The sequence below is a fragment of the Sinohyriopsis cumingii genome, chromosome 11 (assembly GCF_028554795.1).
Source record: "Sinohyriopsis cumingii isolate HCF-2022 chromosome 11, ASM2855479v2, whole genome shotgun sequence".
In the NCBI taxonomy this organism is placed as follows: Eukaryota; Metazoa; Mollusca; class Bivalvia; order Unionida; family Unionidae; genus Sinohyriopsis; species Sinohyriopsis cumingii.
In genome coordinates this window covers 91,502,733-91,521,024 of record NC_142971.1, presented here as the reverse complement: position 1 = coordinate 91,521,024, position 18,292 = coordinate 91,502,733, and the positions used below count along the sequence as shown (strand labels likewise).

The window sequence follows — 18,292 nt, the reverse complement described above, 5'->3', positions numbered from 1 at the left end:
ATAATGAACTTGATTCTCTTGGACTTAGTTACATACACTAAAGTACCCAGGGACCCTATAATGAACTTGATTCCCTTGGACTTAGTTACATACACTAAACCACCTAGGGACCCTATAATGAAGTTCATTCCCTTGGACTTAGTTACATACATAGTTCAGTGTAATAATCCATATGCACTCAGTTGTTCTGCTGTTGTTGACGTCATTTCTTCCAGAAGAAATAAACTGCAACAGATGTTTAGCTCTGATGAAATTCTAAAGTATAAACCTGTTTACACATTGTATCTTTGTGACAAACCCATGTATATTGATGAGCACAAAAATAAAGATATAGTTCTAGCATGTACTCTTACGGAAAAGTAAAGTGAACCATACAGTAAAATAAGCAAATATTTTAATAAAATTCACTTACAATGACCTCTAATGGCCAAGCTGTGAGAAATGTCTGGGGACTGGGAAGCCGTTCAAAGATTGGGATTACAAATAACAGGAGGCCTGCAGACAGGGGAGCCTGGTACAGCAACAACTGCATGGAATTGACCTGAAATTCACTTTGTTTCTCACCTACCCACTGTAACAGAAAATATAAATTGAAAGATAATATTTTCATTACTCAAATGCAACTTACAAACTTTCTGATTAGCAGGTGTACATTTTATCATTTCCAGTATTTTCATGCAGGTATATGTGTGAAGACATCATATGGAAAAATGTGAGATAAATTATATATTGAAGGATGTGTGTGTGTGATTTGGATTTTTAATGTAGCTTTAACAATTTTTCAGTCATATCACTATGATGTCTGCAGGGTGGCAGTTTAAAGTGATGTCTAGCACTGGGGCATAATGCCACACAGATGCAGCATGATGACCCACCCGGTCACATTATCCTGAAACCAGGCATACCAGTCCTAACACTAACTTCTTAATGCGGAGTGCCAAGCAAGGCAGCTGCAGTACCATTCTGATAAATTTTGGTATGACTCAGCCAGGGTTCAAACCACGACCTCCCACATCCTATATATTAAATAAAAACCCATCTTCAATTACAGAACATGTCGACCTTAATGCATGTAAACAAGCAATTCTATTTCAAATTTTCACTGACTGCAACAGTACATGCAAGGTAACTCGAGTATCACTGCTTTAGTGACAACCGCTCACTTCTTCATGAAAGATCTGTGTGTGTGTGTGTGTGTGTGTGTTTTGGGAGTTTTAATGTAGCTTTAACATAACTGATTTATAGTGCCATGTGTGCAGTGTGGCAATTTATAGTTATGTCTATGAACTGGCACATCATGCCACAGACATGTCCCACCCAGTCACATTATCCTGACACTGGGTAGACCAGTCCTAACTCTAACTTCTGAATGCTGAGCTCCAAGCAAGGTAGCTGCTAGTACCATTTCTATAAATCTCTGGAATAACTTAGTAGGGGTTTGAACCCATGACCTCCTGCATCTGAGATGGACACTAACCACTTTAAGCCACCATATCTGATCCTGACTAACTGTATTTATATTCCCCTATTAATTGGTTTCTCTCTTGGACAGCCAATGATTAAATCTTGTAAAGCTAGTATTATGTTCCAAATGTTAAAAACATGTAGGTTTGGGGGAAGGGGGATAAAACTTTATGTAATACTTACCCACTGCAATTACACTGTTTTCCTTTACCAGGGTGCCTTGTCCACAGTCCAAACTAATTATTCCCTGTCCAATTAGTACTGGAGGGCCAAGAGCAGCCTGACTCTTTAATCAAAACCAACATATGAATTACCATGCTTCTTTTACTTATACCTAGAGTACAAGGCATCCAACCATAGATGATGGAGGGAATCCTGAACATAATTAAAACTAGTTTTGACCCACCAATGCATGAAATAACATTTTAGAAATACTTTAATATTTGCATTGCTGACTTTACCAGTTAGGAAGACTAATGTCTCAACAAATCTGGTATGGAAAACTACTGTACCTACCCTCACAGCAGGATTATCCACTACTTTCCTCTGATGCATCGAAGATCAAAAGAAAAAGGAGAAGAATGTAGTGTGAGACAAGGTGACTATCGTAACAGCCAAAGAAGAGTGATTCAAAAAGGCACAAGATGTTGTGATAGCTCTAATTTCATGGGCTTTAATTTTCATGAAACAAAGTTGCTCTCAGTAAGGGATTTGTAAGCTCTCTTGATAGTGAGGACAATCCACCTGCAAATTGTGAAAGCTGAAATATCAGAGGAACCTAAGAGGTAGAAAGAGATAATTCCAACCCTTCCTGCCCCCGTTAGGGAAAAGAAACCTATTATCATACCTAGCACAGATATGGCTGAGACTTGGGATCTCAACAGGAGGTAGAACTACTGAAGGTAGCTGATTCTCTGCCAGAAACCCAGGTTGGCAAAGAAGAGAAACCATATCATACTAATCACTGAACCACAAACAACACTTTTCCACTGACAAGGCAAGAAGCGTGCTCCTTGTCCTTCCTGATGCTAAGATGAGTAGGGTAAGGATCTCATAGGAAGATTATCTCTACATACTTAATAATGGTGTTTTGACACCTCTCACAGAATACACAAAAGATTCCAGCAAGTGAGCAAGCTACTAGTCTCTGAAACTCAAAATGCCTGATGAGCTCAGAAAGATGAAGGATAAACCTAATGGCAAAAGGTCTAGAAAATTTGAGTCTTAGAAAGGACTGCCCATAGCTCTTAACAGACACGGAACATTTTCTTTCTTCAAAAAGGAAAAGAAGGAAATCTGCAACTGTGCTTAAAGGGGGACAGCTAGGATCAACATGTTTCATACTACACCACTTACATAAGTTTCTCCACTCTGCATCATGAACCCTGTAAATTGATTATCCCCTGGTCTGGACAATGCAGTTGGCAACCTTGCTTGAAAACTCATCCTGTTGGTTTACTTGATTGAGAAGTAGGTGGTGATCTATATGCTGTTATGGAGGACACCCCTCCCACTGATGTTGTGACAGCAGTTCCTTCCTCTGTGTAATCACCTGGGCTTATCAAACAACAAGTCAAGTAGATTGCTGAAACAAAACTGATGGAGCCACAGAGCAGGTTACTAGAGTGAGCCAAGCAGTGGAAATTCCTGATGGAGCACCTGCAGAATTATTGTTACAAGTGATAAGGAATATGCATACAGATGATCCCTTTTAAATTGAAAGCATCCAGTAACCAGGCCCTCTGATCTGGAACTGGAGAGGCATAAAACGAGAGCTTGTTGTTCAGTCAGGGCTCCTCCTGGAAATGAATGGGGTTGTCCAATGAAGAAAAGGAGGAAGAGGGGCCCTTCTTTCTCTCCCTGTATATGTGGCAACCTTCTGCAAATTCCCACACCTGGTCAGACCCAAAACAGCAAACTGTACGACTGTCTGGGCATGCACAACCTGTCCATGAAGCTAAGCAGATGGGCTGCATGTCCCATGGGGCATTCCTGTGCCCAACTTTGAGAAATCAGAAGATTCACCCAAAACAACAAATCCAGAACCAGAAAAGGCAGACAATACTTACCACCTATCACTTGGAAAAATGAAAGTGAATACAATTAATAAAGCCCTGCTTGCTAAGGAATTTGTTTTAATTAAAAAAAAATTTTACAAAAGGAATACGATAAACACTCAAATAAGGAAATGACGAGACAAACACGCAATTGATACAAAAAGAAAGGTTGAATGCCACAATGATATTTAAAGATGAAAATAAAGGCAAATTTAAATGAGCAATACATCACACATGTAATGCATATATTGTCAAAGGCAAAAGGATAATGAGGATGTTGACTCTATGGACAGGAGTCGGACCAAGATCATGTATTCTGGCCCTCCAATAATAACTGAGTAAAATAGGTGGACACATTTTTAGTCCATTCTCCCCAGGTTAGAAAACTGCATTTTTGTTTTACTTAAATGTAAGGTACTAAGGCCTGAGGGCCTACTAACCATATCTGAAACTTTTCAATATGGCAACCATCTAAGTTTGTATGCTACTTCTACAATGTAAAGACAGAAGCTTCACACAGATTTGTATTTCTTGTTCTAATATTTTTTCAAAAATTTGAAAAAAAATAGCAAAATATAAAGCATGCACAGTAAATAGGTTAAAGAATTGTACATTTATTGTATACAAGTAAATATAAAAATAGACTTGCCCAAGTAACTATGGATCTAGTGTTACCACAGAAACTTGTTTTGTTTGCAATATGAAGATTACAATATTAGAGACTACCTGGTGATAATTGAGTTTGAAATTTTTTAATTAATTAATGAAATTACTAAGATTTGTACATTTCTATTACATCTTTCAAACTTTTGTTTTAATATCATGGGGAGGATACAAACTGCCCAGGAGGTTGCTGATTACTATACAGCATAGCCTTGAATATAAACTACAGAGTAGCATGGTGTATAAAGACCCATATAGGCTACTTTCATCCAGGCTTTTAAAAAAATTTCATTAGATTTATAATTTAAGCTGCATCTTTGATTTACTGATTTTGCAAAAACTAAAAAACAGAATTCTAATGTTGCAGGCAAGTGTACTTTCTTGTAGCCATCTTGTAGCCATTGTTTCACATGAATGTTCGTCAAGCCTAAATTACAGTGCGTAACATGAACTTAGAAAACAAAATTACATAAACCATTTTATTTACTTGGAAAGTTTGTCTATTTATTGCTTGAAACTTTTTACCACAATTTTATCTATCCATATGTTTTAATGGCACATTAAATGGAAATACTCATCAGTTGAAAAACAATTTTTTTTCAACATGAAAATAGGTTTCTTAAATACGACTTACCTGATCATAATACTTTAGGAGAACTACTACTACCTCGCAATCCAGCTCTCCCAAGCTGAAATGTTTTAGCTAAAGGTTATCAGCCCACCTAGGCGGCAGTTAAACATATCAATTTCCCTTTATACAGGGACTGGCACTAAATGCCACGAATACTTCAGTAGCTACTGAAGTGGGAGGTATGCTCTCTACATGGATGTAACTGCAGTTAGGCTGAGAAGGTGTATATGTATTATGATCAAGCAAATATTATTTAAAAAATTTACATTAAAAAAAATTGTTAGCCAATCATAATACCTTAGGAAAATAAGTATATGAATGGGAGTTACATCTCCTTAGCCCAGAGAGGCCATATCCAGTCCCGTATGGTATGTGAATCAGCTTCTAGATAATTCAACTTAAGAACAGACTCCTTATATTATCAAGTGCCTTCGAAAGGTAACATTTTTAAAATCTTGCACATGTAATGGACGCCATGAAGCCATATCGTCATGAAGCTGTTGAATGACCCTGGAAGGTAACTTGCAATGCAGCTACAGGTCCTACCAGGTCAGCAAAAATTCATAGCAAATTCATTTGATTTGGGATTAGTTTCCAATATGAGGAATGAATAACCCATTTTATCCAGGACAAAAGTGTTTGTGCTGTGTCTCCCTTTCCCTCTCTGGGGGGTCCAAAATGCATAATCTCCTTCAGTTCTTTTAAGTACCATTTCAGAGCTTGCACTGGGTCCTGTAGACAACCTTGAGATGACATGTCCAGAGAGGTATTTCACTAAGTCCAATTCCCCATCAATGGAAGCCTGTGCTTGCCAATGAAAGCAAGGGCCATCATGAGTTATACTATCCCATCCCTGTCAGAACTGCAAGTAGTTCAGGTCAACTGATAAAGCAGGTGTCTTGCTAATTCTGCCTGCCATTGCTAGTGCGAGTATGAAGCAGGTCTTATACAAGGGGCGAACCAATGAAACCCTCAAGAGTGTTTCAAAAAACATCTTATTCAGTCAGATTAGCACCACGACAGTTTGAATTTTGGACACAAAGCCTTTAGACATATGAACTCGAAACTGACTGCAGATGGGATAGGTTGTGTTTGATATCCTATCTTCCACGATGACTTATGGTCATGTAACGGTGGCCTTTTAGCTTGACTGGTGCTGTTTCTCATCAAAATGCAAAGTAGGAAGTTACCATAATGACTGTAAGTCTATGGACACTAAGTCTTCAGACAACCTACGTTATTTTCAAAAGTAAATTTGTTTTTACCTATAAATGTTAGGACACAAAATTAAAGCAATTTTTCACAAGTCTTGGGAAACCTCCAACATTTTTTAAATTACTAATCAATGATTGTATTTTCTTGATCATAATGACATTAAAAAAAGTGGCCATGTTCCTTAAGGAACTATCATCATGAATTATTACATGACAAGAGTTGAGCACTAACCCATTAGCAGGTTGCTGTAATCGTTTAACAGTAACCTATCCCTTTTGTCGGCAGTTTATTTTTCACTGCTTCAACGTTACTGCATTAGAATATTGTATCAATGCACAATTACATTTTTATTTTTCCTTGAAAATGTAAATACTACCTAACTCATTAAAACTGTCCTCCCAGTATGACAAGAGCGAACAAAAATAGCATTTGGTTCAACACCTGCATTTAGTTAGCATGTCTACATCACAGCATCACCACATGTACATTGAAGATTTTGATTTGCACTCAAAGAAGTACATCCCTTGGATCTGAATTAAAGTACAATTGCACTCAACTTAAATAATACCTCAAAATACAATTAAAAAGTTTCTGAATTAATGCTTTGAAAAAAAAAGTAATACCTGAAAGACTCGTAGTTTGCTTTGATGTAAGTGACCATAAATAAGTACCTGTCTACTCAGCTACAGTAATCACGTTACTCAACTGAGCAAGTGCTCATACCTACTCAGCTACAGTAATCACGCTACTCAACTGAGCAAGTGCTCATACCTACTCAGCTACAGTAATCACGCTACTCAACTGAGCAAGTGCTCATACCTACTCAGCTACAGTAATCACGCTACTCAACTGAGCAAGTGCTCATACCTACTCAGCTACAGTAATCACGCTACTCAACTGAGCAAGTGTTCATACCTTAAGCAGTCAGAGCCACGTGGAATAGTCCAGTCATGGCAAAACAGAACCACTGTAGCTGGCATAATGGTATCCAGTTCATTAAGTTCAGAAAGGGAACGAGATATTTAATTCATATCGGTAAAGCCGATTTGTACATCTGAAGTGCAAGACAGTAACTGAGGTTGTTTGTTTTTATCTCAATCTCACTCAGTTGCAGATAATAAATGCAAATGGGTGTCAAGCCCAAACAATAAACTGCCTACATGCAACGGTGAGGGAACTGTCACTGACTGATAGCTTGGATCACTTCAAGATTCATGAACCGTGTGAAGTGCATTACCCATGGAGAAGCCAATAAATCCATGCTGTGACATCACCATGCAAACTAATGATGTCTTCATCCTTCAAGGTGTGCTTCTGCACCTTCCCAGTTAGTACCCATAGTACTAAAGCATATTGACATTCTATCCATATTATGCAAGTCTGACAAGTATTCGTAGATTGGCAACTGAAGTGTGCTACACATTAGAGTGGTTGTCAATCCTGTTTCCAGTGTTTACAAAGATTACACTTGGTCTTGCACAACTTGCTTTAAGGTCCAAAAGTTCCAAAATACTGTTATCTGAATTATGAGAGCTCTGTCTGTGCTACTTGGCATGAGTGGAAGTATGTAACTTAAGTATTCATGAGATTCGTCATCAATCCCTCTACCAAGAGGAGATCACTCTAACTGCCACCTAGGTGGGTGGATAACTTTTAACTTGCTACCTGAAAGTTTTAGCCTATGAGGAATGGATTTTGCAAAGCAGTAGTAGTTCTCCTAAGGTATTATGATTGGGTAACATATCTGAAAAAGAAATGTGGGCTACAAAACTTTATTGTGGACTACCATAGCTTCTTTTTAGTAGCCCATTGGACTACCACACATATTAGAGATATGTCCACCCCTGAGGTGGGAATAATTTACCTTGGAGTGAGGACGAAGCAATGCAAACAGTAGCAGGTGAAGTTTTACTGCTATTAAACATTAATTTTCTTCATGTCTGAGAAACCAAAGATAATTTTCTTTCTTTTGCAATTTGTTATATACTTCTTCTGCCTGGCTCAAAACTTACCACTTGATATAATGATGTTACAAATACACCTATTGTTGCAAATATAATGCCAATGAGGTTGAATTTTACATCATAGAAGGAATTCAGAAATACACCAACTGCTATTGGAACCTGTAAATAGAATATATGCAATGTGAGAAATCAACATATCTCATAAGGAAAAGAAACATAAAAAAATACATTATAATCTGATGATGGGACCTTTACTGACCAAATGAGTTTACCAACAAAAATGTTTTCTGCAAAAAGCAACTGATTAAATATCTCTATTATTCAGTAAATGATTATGTAAACCTGACTTAATCTCACAATAAAAGTCATACAAAATTTCCCAATGCATTAGCAGCACCAAGTTTAGTGCCTTTGCGTAATCATTCTAACTTAATCTCACTTCGGTATGTTGGCATCTGTATATATTTTTAACGCAAATTAAATTCAACTAATATGTGCCTTAAAATTTTGATAATTCATCTCAACTTTAAACTTCAAGAAGAAAAAAAAAATTACTGTTAGATATTCAACAGTTGGGGGGCAAGAATTTACGTATTTTCTAAGTATATTTCTTACCATAAATTCTGAATGCTCTAAACTCTAAGAATGAATCAAGGCAGATAGTTATTATAAGCCTTAAGTCTGATAAAAAGCTGCATGCCTTCTTCTCGTTTCTTGTTTATCCACTGAACCCACATCTACTCCCTGCCACCTTAGAGCCATAGAACCACATTCAGAGAGGGGATGAAATACTGCGCTGATTTACAAAGCATGTATAAATAACATGTAGCAACAATAAGACATGACATGATATGATAAAGTATGATTACAACAACAATTAAACTTGTGCTGTAATTAGCATTTTATTAAAATTACACAAAATAAGAGTCCCTCAATGGAACTAACACTCTACTGTCATAAAGAATTTCCAGGAATTCAAGATAAGGCAACATCTTCCCTTTAACTGCTGATTGGTAAAACTTTCTCTGATACTTTTCAGTGATAACAATATTTTCAAATTAGTGTTGCTGTGGTGTCCATGTTGGTGTCAGATTGGGACTATTTTCATTTAGGACCAAGCTGATAACATCATAAGTATTTTGGTGGAAACCTAATTTCAACTTCAATATGACCAAGAGTAGTGACAAATGGATTTTCAAGATGTCCATCATGAAGCTGTACTGGATGTATGATTCATTTCAAACCAACTAGGTATTATCAGAAGTCGTTCTCTGAAAACCCCATGCTGATATGGCCATCCATTTTGGAGAAGTATAAATATTTTCAAGATGGCCACCAAGGTTGTAATATTGAAGGTCAGCTTGCATCATTTTCATTAGGACCAAGTAGATGCCAAAATAAATCTTCTGATGAAAACCTCACATCAAAATGACCTTCCATTAAAGAGTAGCAGTAATGTGATATTGGACATCAAATTGGCATCATTTTAATTTAGGACCAAAAAGACAACTCAAGCAGTCTTCTGGTGAAAATTCCATGTTGATATGACTTTCCTGTTTGCCAGAGTAATGATTAAAAGATTATCAAGATGGCTGACATGGTGGCCATATAGGAAATCAGAGAGTCACTATAGTCATGGAACAACTAGACATCAGAAGAAGACTTTAGTGAAAACCCATGCATTCAGTGGCTGTTGACCTCAGAACAGAATACTGACATGTGAAAAGGAGTAGCACACAAGGCAAGAGCAATGCATATTACCTATCCAGTTCCAGGCCAAGCATTAGTAAGACCCATCCAGTTCCAGGCCAAGCATTAGTAAGTTCCACTGATATAAGCCTCACTAAATGGTTAAGATGCACAGCTTTTGCCTCATTTGTGATCCTGTTTTCCATGCATGTGTTAGCAGTTTAGTTCAACAGCTACAGGTGTTCTGGTGTGACAGGAATTAATACTACATAGGGAGTGTTCTGGTGTGACAGGAATTAATACTACATAGGGAGTGTTCTACAAGATTTAATACCATGAACTATATAGTTCTTTCAGCTCAGCATCACTAATGATATCCACAGTTGTAGCTCAGTGAATTATGATGTTAGCATCTAAAAAAAAAGATAAAATTAACTAAATTGTTTCATGCATGAATGATCTCAACTCCATATGTATCAACATACAGAACATCACTCGTTCAATACATGCTGAAAATGAGTGGGCCATTTACATGTAATCTGTCATGTAGCCTCTGAGTTATGGAACAGTCCATTTTTTATACAGGACTGGGTGCTTATGGGACTTGTCACAAGTTTAAACAAGATCTAGTTTTCTTTAAACTATATTTTTACTTAAGATCTATTTACTGTCCAATGAGTGGACACTGTTTAACTGAACAGTTATGTAAGCCTTTGCATGCTTTAGGTAAACAAAGTGTCTACTCATTAGACAATAAACAGACCTAACGTACACTGAGCTACAGCTAAACAAAGTGTCTAATAATTAGAAAATAAACAGACCTTACATACACAGAGCTAAAGGTAAGCAAAATGTCTACTCATTAGACAATAAACAGACCTTATATACACCGAGCTACAGGTAAACAAAGTGTCTACTCATCTGACAATAAATAGACCTTACATACACCAAGCTACAGGTAAACAAAGTGTCTACTCATTAGACAATAAACAGACCTTACATACACTGAGCTACAGGTAAACAAAAGTGTCTACTCATTAGACAATAAACAGACCTTACATACACTGAGCTACAGGTAAATAAAGTGTCTACTCATTAGACAATAAACAGACCTTACATACACGGAGCTACAGGTAAACAAAGTGTCCACTCATTAGACAATAAACAGACCTTATGTACACAGAGCTACAGGTAAACAAAGTGTCTACTCATTAGACAATAAACAGACCTTACATACACTGAGCTACAGGTAAACAAAGTGTCCACTCATTAGACAATAAACAGACCTTATGTACACAGAGCTACAGGTAAACAAAGTGTCCACTCATTAGACAATAAACAGACCTTATGTACACAGAGCTACAGGTAAACAAAGTGTCCACTCATTAGACAATAAACAGACCTTATGTACACAGAGCTACAGGTAAACAAAGTGTCCACTCATTAGACAATAAACAGACCTTATATACACCGAGCTACATGTAAACAAAAGTGTCTACTCATTAGACAATAAACAGACCTTACATACACTGAGCTACAGGTAAACAAAGTGTCTACTCATTAGACAATAAACAGACCTTATGTACACTGAGCTACAGGTAAACAAAGTGTCTACTCATTAGACAATAAACAGACCTTATGTACACAGAGCTACAGGTAAACAAAGTGTCCACTCATTAGACAATAAACAGACCTTATGTACACAGAGCTACAGGTAAACAAAGTGTCCACTCATTAGACAATAAACAGACCTTATGTACACAGAGCTACAGGTAAACAAAGTGTCCACTCATTAGACAATAAACAGACCTTATGTACACAGAGCTACAGGTAAACAAAGTGTCCACTCATTAGACAATAAACAGACCTTATGTACACAGAGCTACAGGTAAACAAAGTGTCCACTCATTAGACAATAAACAGACCTTATGTACACAGAGCTACAGGTAAACAAAGTGTCCACTCATTAGACAATAAACAGACCTTATGTACACAGAGCTACAGGTAAATAAAGTGTCCACTCATTAGACAATAAACAGACCTTATGTACACAGAGCTACAGGTAAACAAAGTGTCCACTCATTAGACAATAAACAGACCTTATGTACACAGAGCTACAGGTAAACAAAGTGTCCACTCATTAGACAATAAACAGACCTTATGTACACTGAGCTACAGGTAAACAAAGTGTCTACTCATTATATATGTAGATAGAGAAGGGGGATTAACAACAAATGATATGAGATTTAAGATAGAAATGGAAAATTTAATTAAAATGCATAAATTTACGGATGTTTATAGACATCTAAATATAGTTAGGAAGCAATATACCTATGATTATAGTACAAATAAAGGAAGTAGGATAGACAAATTTCTATGCACCAATTATAATGAAGAAACATACAAAGAGGCAGGAATGATTGATTTTAAGATTTCTGATCACAGACTAATATATCTTACAGTTGATTTTAAATCTAGAAATATGTGGGGAAAAGGAAATTGGAAATTGAACAGTAAGTTGCTAGAGGATCAAAATTTTATTAAGGAAATACAATATGAATTAAAAACCTTTGTAGAAAAAGGAAATATGGATATTATTAGTGAATGGGATAAACTTAAACAGAAAATAAAAAATATAGCTATCAAAACCTCGAAAATCAGAAGTAAAAAATTCAAAATGGAGCAAGAAGAAATTGAATGTCAATTAAAAGCAAATAATACAAGGGAAATGAATAAAATTTTAAATGATATATTAAACAAAATAATAGAAGAAAAGAGTATGGGTAGGAACATAAGGGCAGGGAAATATACACACATATAAAAAGGCTCAAGGACTATACAAGCGAGAGGAAATTAGAAAAGGGGGGATAAAGTAATGGAAAGCATGAAAATAAATGAAACAACAAGAACAAGTGACAGGTATGTAATTATAAAACACATACAAGATTATTACTCTAAACTGTACTCATCACAAAGGATTGAAAATAAAAAAATTCATGAATATTTACAAAACATCCAATGCGAGATGATATCAACATAACATAAAAACTAAATTGATGATTTCATCTTGCAAGAAGAAATTTTTAAAAGCATACAAAGTCTTACTAAAGGAAAATCTCCAGGTGGAGATGGGCTCACCATGGATTTCTACTTGAAATTCTGTGGGAAGCTGTCGCCCATTTTGGAATGTTTATTCAATAATATTTTACTTAGAGATGACGTTATGACTGAAACAATGAGGGAAGGGATTATAATAATTATATATAAAGGGAAAGGTGATAGAGAAGATTTAAAAAACTGGAGGCCCATCTCCCTCCTTAACAATGACTACAAAATACTTAGCAAGATACTAGCGGAAAGGATAAAAAAAGGACTGGGAAATATAATAAATATAAACCAAACATGCGGACCACAAGGTAGGGACATACAAAATAATATACTTAGTATAAAAACAATGTTGTTGTTGTTGTTGTAGGGTTTAACGCCATTTGTGAGCACATGATAGGCTATACATGGCGGCCAGTATTAATGGTGGAGGAAGAACCCGGGAAATCCCCGGAAAGAACCACCGACCATCGAGAAGCTACTGGCAAGCTTTCTCACATACCCACATTGGCCGAATCCGAGACTCGAAACCCACGCAGACAGAGGTGAGATGGCAGTGATCCGTAACAGAAAGCACTTTAGACCACTCGGCCACTCGGGGCCCCCTATAAAAACAATAATTGAATATATAAATGACACTGCACAAAAAGCTGCTATGGTACTTTTTGATCAAGAAAAAGCTTTTGACAGATTAGAACATAACTACATACAAAAAGTTCTAGAAAAATTTGGATTCAGAAATAACTTCGAAAATGGACTAAAATCCTGTATAATAAAACAACTTCTAGAGTACAGGTAAATGGAGCCAGAACAGAAAAATTTGACATTAAAAGATCAGTGAGGCAAGGGTGCCCACTATCGATGCTATTAAATGTAATAGCAATTGAAATTCTAAGTATAAGCATCAAACTCAACAAGAACATTGAAGGTATTAAGATACCAAATATAAAAGAAGAATTGAAAATGCTGCAACATGCTGATGACTGCACCAACTTTATAAAGGATCAAAACTCCTTTAAACACCTGATCAAAGAATTTGAAAATTTTGGAAAAGCATCGGGATCTCAGATTAATCATGACAAAACAGAAATATTTAAAATAGGAAACTGGAGAGGTAATCACCCAGGGTTCCTCCACACCAAATAAAAAAGAAGGTCAAAGCATTAGGGATATACTTTGGGGAACGAGAAGAAAAGGAAAACTGCAATAAAAAATAAAAGAAGCCATAGAAAGAAATGAGAAAATCTGGGCATTCATGCCATTATGTCTAATGGAAAGAGAACAAGTTGCGAAAACATATATGTACGTTCATATGAACTATATTTTAAAGTCTTTAGAAATCAGTAATACTGAATTAAATATAACTGATAAAACCATAATTGACTATATCTGGGACTTCAAACTACATTACATAAACAAAGAAATGCTTTACAAGGCCACGGGGGGGGGGGGGGGGGGTGTAGTACTCCCCAGCCCCATACTACTGAAAGCCACTAATATTTTAAATAGATTCAAAAGATTAAGTGCATAACCAAAAAGTCCATGGGAAGGTATTTATATACAGTATACCGTTATGGTTTCACTTTAAGAAATAGAGCGGACATCAATAAAAGTATTAAACTAGCAGCAGAGGGGGCGAATCGGACATTTTGTCCAATCGTTATTTTGCTTAATTATTACTTTCTGCACTCAACGATCTAGTGTCGTCAGCGCCTGGTAAAAAAAAAACGACGACGTCGTTGGGGGATCGTCGCGTCGTCATTTGGTTTAATTAACACCTTCTGCGCGTCGATCCCCAGCGTCGTCAGCGTCCGGTAAGCACATCGACGACCGCGTCGATGTCATCGCCCCCTCTGCTGCTAAGTGGTTATTTACAATGAAAATTATTTACAACTAACCGAATATTTGGTCAAGTCCGATACGATATCGTGTCCGAGGATCATGTAAATTTATCGTTATGAATCCATGTGGGGTCGACTGAGCATGACTAAAAAAGTTTCGAAAAACATTAAAGTCCATGTCACCGCCGCACCATGTCTGCCAAATATTTCGTAGCGTGTGTGTATCAACGCCGTTGAATACAGCAAGAATATTGCAGTTATCTCTGATTACTTTTGGAATCTGAGTGTATCGTTGAGTGACATATATCACGTCAGTGTTTTTATGCCTGCCTCTGGAAAATATCCTAGCTGGGTTCTTTTGATTGTCTAACATAACATCATCGTACACGACTAGATTGTTAACGTCGCCATCAATATCATCAATACCCGGTGCATCATTGATATCCGTAATAAACTCAATAACATTCTTTTTAGCGATCGCTGATGCATTCTCGTTGAAATCTTTCAACACCTCGTAGCATCGTTGATCATCTACGCTAGGAGCAACCAAATACAACTTATCCCACTTCATCCATCTCATTATTAAATTGAGTAACAATTGCGTCTTGCCGGATCCAGATGGTCCGATGATAATCATCCGGATCGAGTTTGGTAACGCTGCAACATGCTTAACTGGTTCTCTTGTTTTAGTCGCCGAAAAATCAATTATATTCATATCTCTATACATAAATTATGGATCTATATTGTGTGAAGTGTAGAGTGCGTACTGGCACAAATGATATGACAACCGTTACGACAAGAAATAACAGATCGGCGCTTACTGGTAAGTGTGTACAATGCGGTACAAAGAAATTTAGATTTATTTCTATTAGACCCGGAGATGTTTTAAAAAAAAGCGAGGAGGTGACATCGCAGCCAAATTGGCAAAACTCCCCGGAACACCGTGGGCAAAGTATCCAGGAGAAAAACACCTCCCAGGATATAACTACTGTGGCCCCGGAACACGATTAGATATTAGACTCGATGCTCAGGATCAGCCCAATCCAGGTGAGTATCCGATAAATGCTATTGATAAGGCGTGTCATGCTCATGATGTTGCTTACAAAAGTAGCGATCTGCAACAGCGTCATATCGCGGATGTAAAATTAATTCACGCGCTAAATGCTATTCCTGATAAATCCGTCAAAGAAAAATTAGCCTCATGGTTGGTAAAATCGGCTATGAAAGGTAAATTAATGATTGGCGCTGGTAATTAATAACAATCATCCAAGAAAAACGATGGATTCCATCTATTATTCTCCGAGAGGATACTGGAAGGGGAAGGCCGCAATTGGTAAGCTTGCAAGCGCTGCAAAGGTAACAAAGACCACTGCGGCTAATTGGTTATCCAAACAGGCTATATGGCAAATCTATCTACCACCGCCTAAACAAATCAACTTCTCGCGCTTTGATGTCAGCGTACCTAATGAAGTTCATCAGGCTGATATACTATTTCTGCCGCATGACAACGGTTACAAATACGCGCTAACCGTAGTTGATGTTGCGAGTCGATACAAACAAGCGGAACCGTTGAAAACAAAGTCAGCAACTGAAGTAGCCGATGCGTTTGAGCGGATTTATCGAAGAGGTCCTCTGCGCTGGCCAAATCTATTACAAGTTGATCCTGGTAGTGAATTTCGCGGCGCTGTTTTATCAACGCTGAAACATCATAGCGTCGCGATACGACGAGGTCATACTGCGCTACATCGTGATCAGGCAATTGTTGAACGATTCAATCGGACTCTCGCTGAACGGTTATTTGGATATCAATACGCGAAGGAATTCATTCAAGAAAAACGATCTCGTGAATGGGTCAAAAGGTTGCCAGGTGTAATTGCAGCGTTAAATAACGAGATTACCCGAGTAATCAACATGAAGCCCAGCGACGCGATTAAATACGAGTATATACCCGGAAAATTAAAAATAAATAGCGTTTCTAAGCCGATTCTTGGCGATGTCACTGTTAGATATCTATATGAACCAGGAGAGCTTGAAGGCGGTAAAAAAAGGGCTACCGATCCTATTTGGAGTGTTACCACACATAACATATCAACGATAACACGATCAACTGGTAGACCACCGATCTATAGACTGGATTCAACTGCTCCTCAGCGCGGATTTACACGCGAGCAACTACAAGTGATACCTAACGATACTCAATTACCCCCACGTGGTCTTAACTAGCGCCGTTGCGTCTATTGCACTCAAGACAGGTCAACCTCACATTGTTTTTGACATGACCGAGACTGTTATCGATCCTATCCACGGTAAATTGGCGAGTGTCTTTATCCGAATAACGCCAACTCATTATACAATTGCAACTCGCGCAGTGATTATTCTGTTGTTGTCGTAGCGAGATTATTAATTCGGCATCAATATCAAAACGCCGCTGTTTTTTTTTATCCTGTTGGCGGTAACCCGAGAGTTTTCTATCAATGACGCTTGCATCGATGGTGACTTTGTCGCCGGCTTCGTCAGTGACTCCGTCATCGGCTCCGTCAATAACAATTCTTCGAAGCTGATTTATCCTTCGTACTCTGGACACTGCAAGATAGACTAGATTTGACCATTCGATGCGATTATCAACTATCCAAACAATTGTGTCCGTGATGGTTAGTCCCTGCGAGGAATGTATTGTTGTTGCGTATCCTAGCGTCCACGGGGATTTATCAGCACGTAGCGCGTCCTCGACGACGCTGATATCAACGAGCACGATATCATTCAGCACGAGAATTTGTTTTTCTGTCCGGCCTGGAATTTCAACTTCAATGTTCTGCCGCCGTGTGTCCGCGGGTCTATAACATAACGGCACTGGACGCGTTGGAAACTTTTCCTTATGCAACGTAAACAACTTCCGCTGAAGTGTGTCTCTGACTATCTTTCTACTCGCTACAATCAAATCGTTTGGTCTCCATGTTTCCCAGAATTCATTTAACGGCGTTTCCGGAATCACCTCGCGAATTATTTCACATTGAATTCTATCCGGCTGTAATCTGATTAATTTCTTAACCTCGCGCAGTTGTTCATCAAGTGCTCGGTAATCAGTATCGGTTTCTTCATAATAGTCCACAAAACCCCTTAACCAATCATGTGGACCCTCGCCGACAAATGGTGGTGGTTGGCCATGGTCCCCACACATGATTACCGCTGTATTCGCGCGCAGCAACCACTCAAGAAACATTTGTAAAGTATCTAACGAAACAGTACATATCTCATCCCAGATGATAATGTCGGGAATAAATTTTTCACCCATTCGATCAGGAGTCCACTCACCGCCGCTGTATCGAAAAAAGCTGTGATAAGTAACGGCGTCAACATTTCGTTGTTTTATCTCTCGCGCTAGTCTATGGGTCGGTGTAAGCACGATTATACTTGCCCGCGTTCGAAATAATTCAATTGCCCGAGTCGTCTTTCCTGACCCGCCACAGCCGCTTAAATAAACCGTCTTGTGTCTACAAATTGGATCAGAACACGATGGTGCATTAGACCATTCTGACAATTTATCACCGCGTAAGTAGTTGTTCTCAACGGTGACATCTGCTGACGGGGAATAATCGCGTCGTATTTCATTTTTAATTCTCCATGTACCCCAACTCTCGTCCGGACTAGTAAACTCGGCTACGT

General features: G+C 37.9%; 1 protein-coding gene across 1 annotated transcript in view; it reads right to left on the bottom strand.

Annotated features, from left to right (window-relative positions):
• LOC149788987 (solute carrier family 35 member E3-like) overlaps positions 1-18,292 on the bottom strand; it is a 58,305-nt gene that overhangs the window by 24,001 nt on the left and 16,012 nt on the right. The window contains exons 2-3 of the mRNA XM_089975141.1: positions 8,043-8,153; positions 413-571 (exon numbers count right to left, since the gene is read on the bottom strand). Of these exons, the coding sequence (XP_089831267.1) occupies positions 413-571; positions 8,043-8,153 (270 nt within the window). The remainder of the gene's footprint in view (positions 1-412; positions 572-8,042; positions 8,154-18,292) is intronic.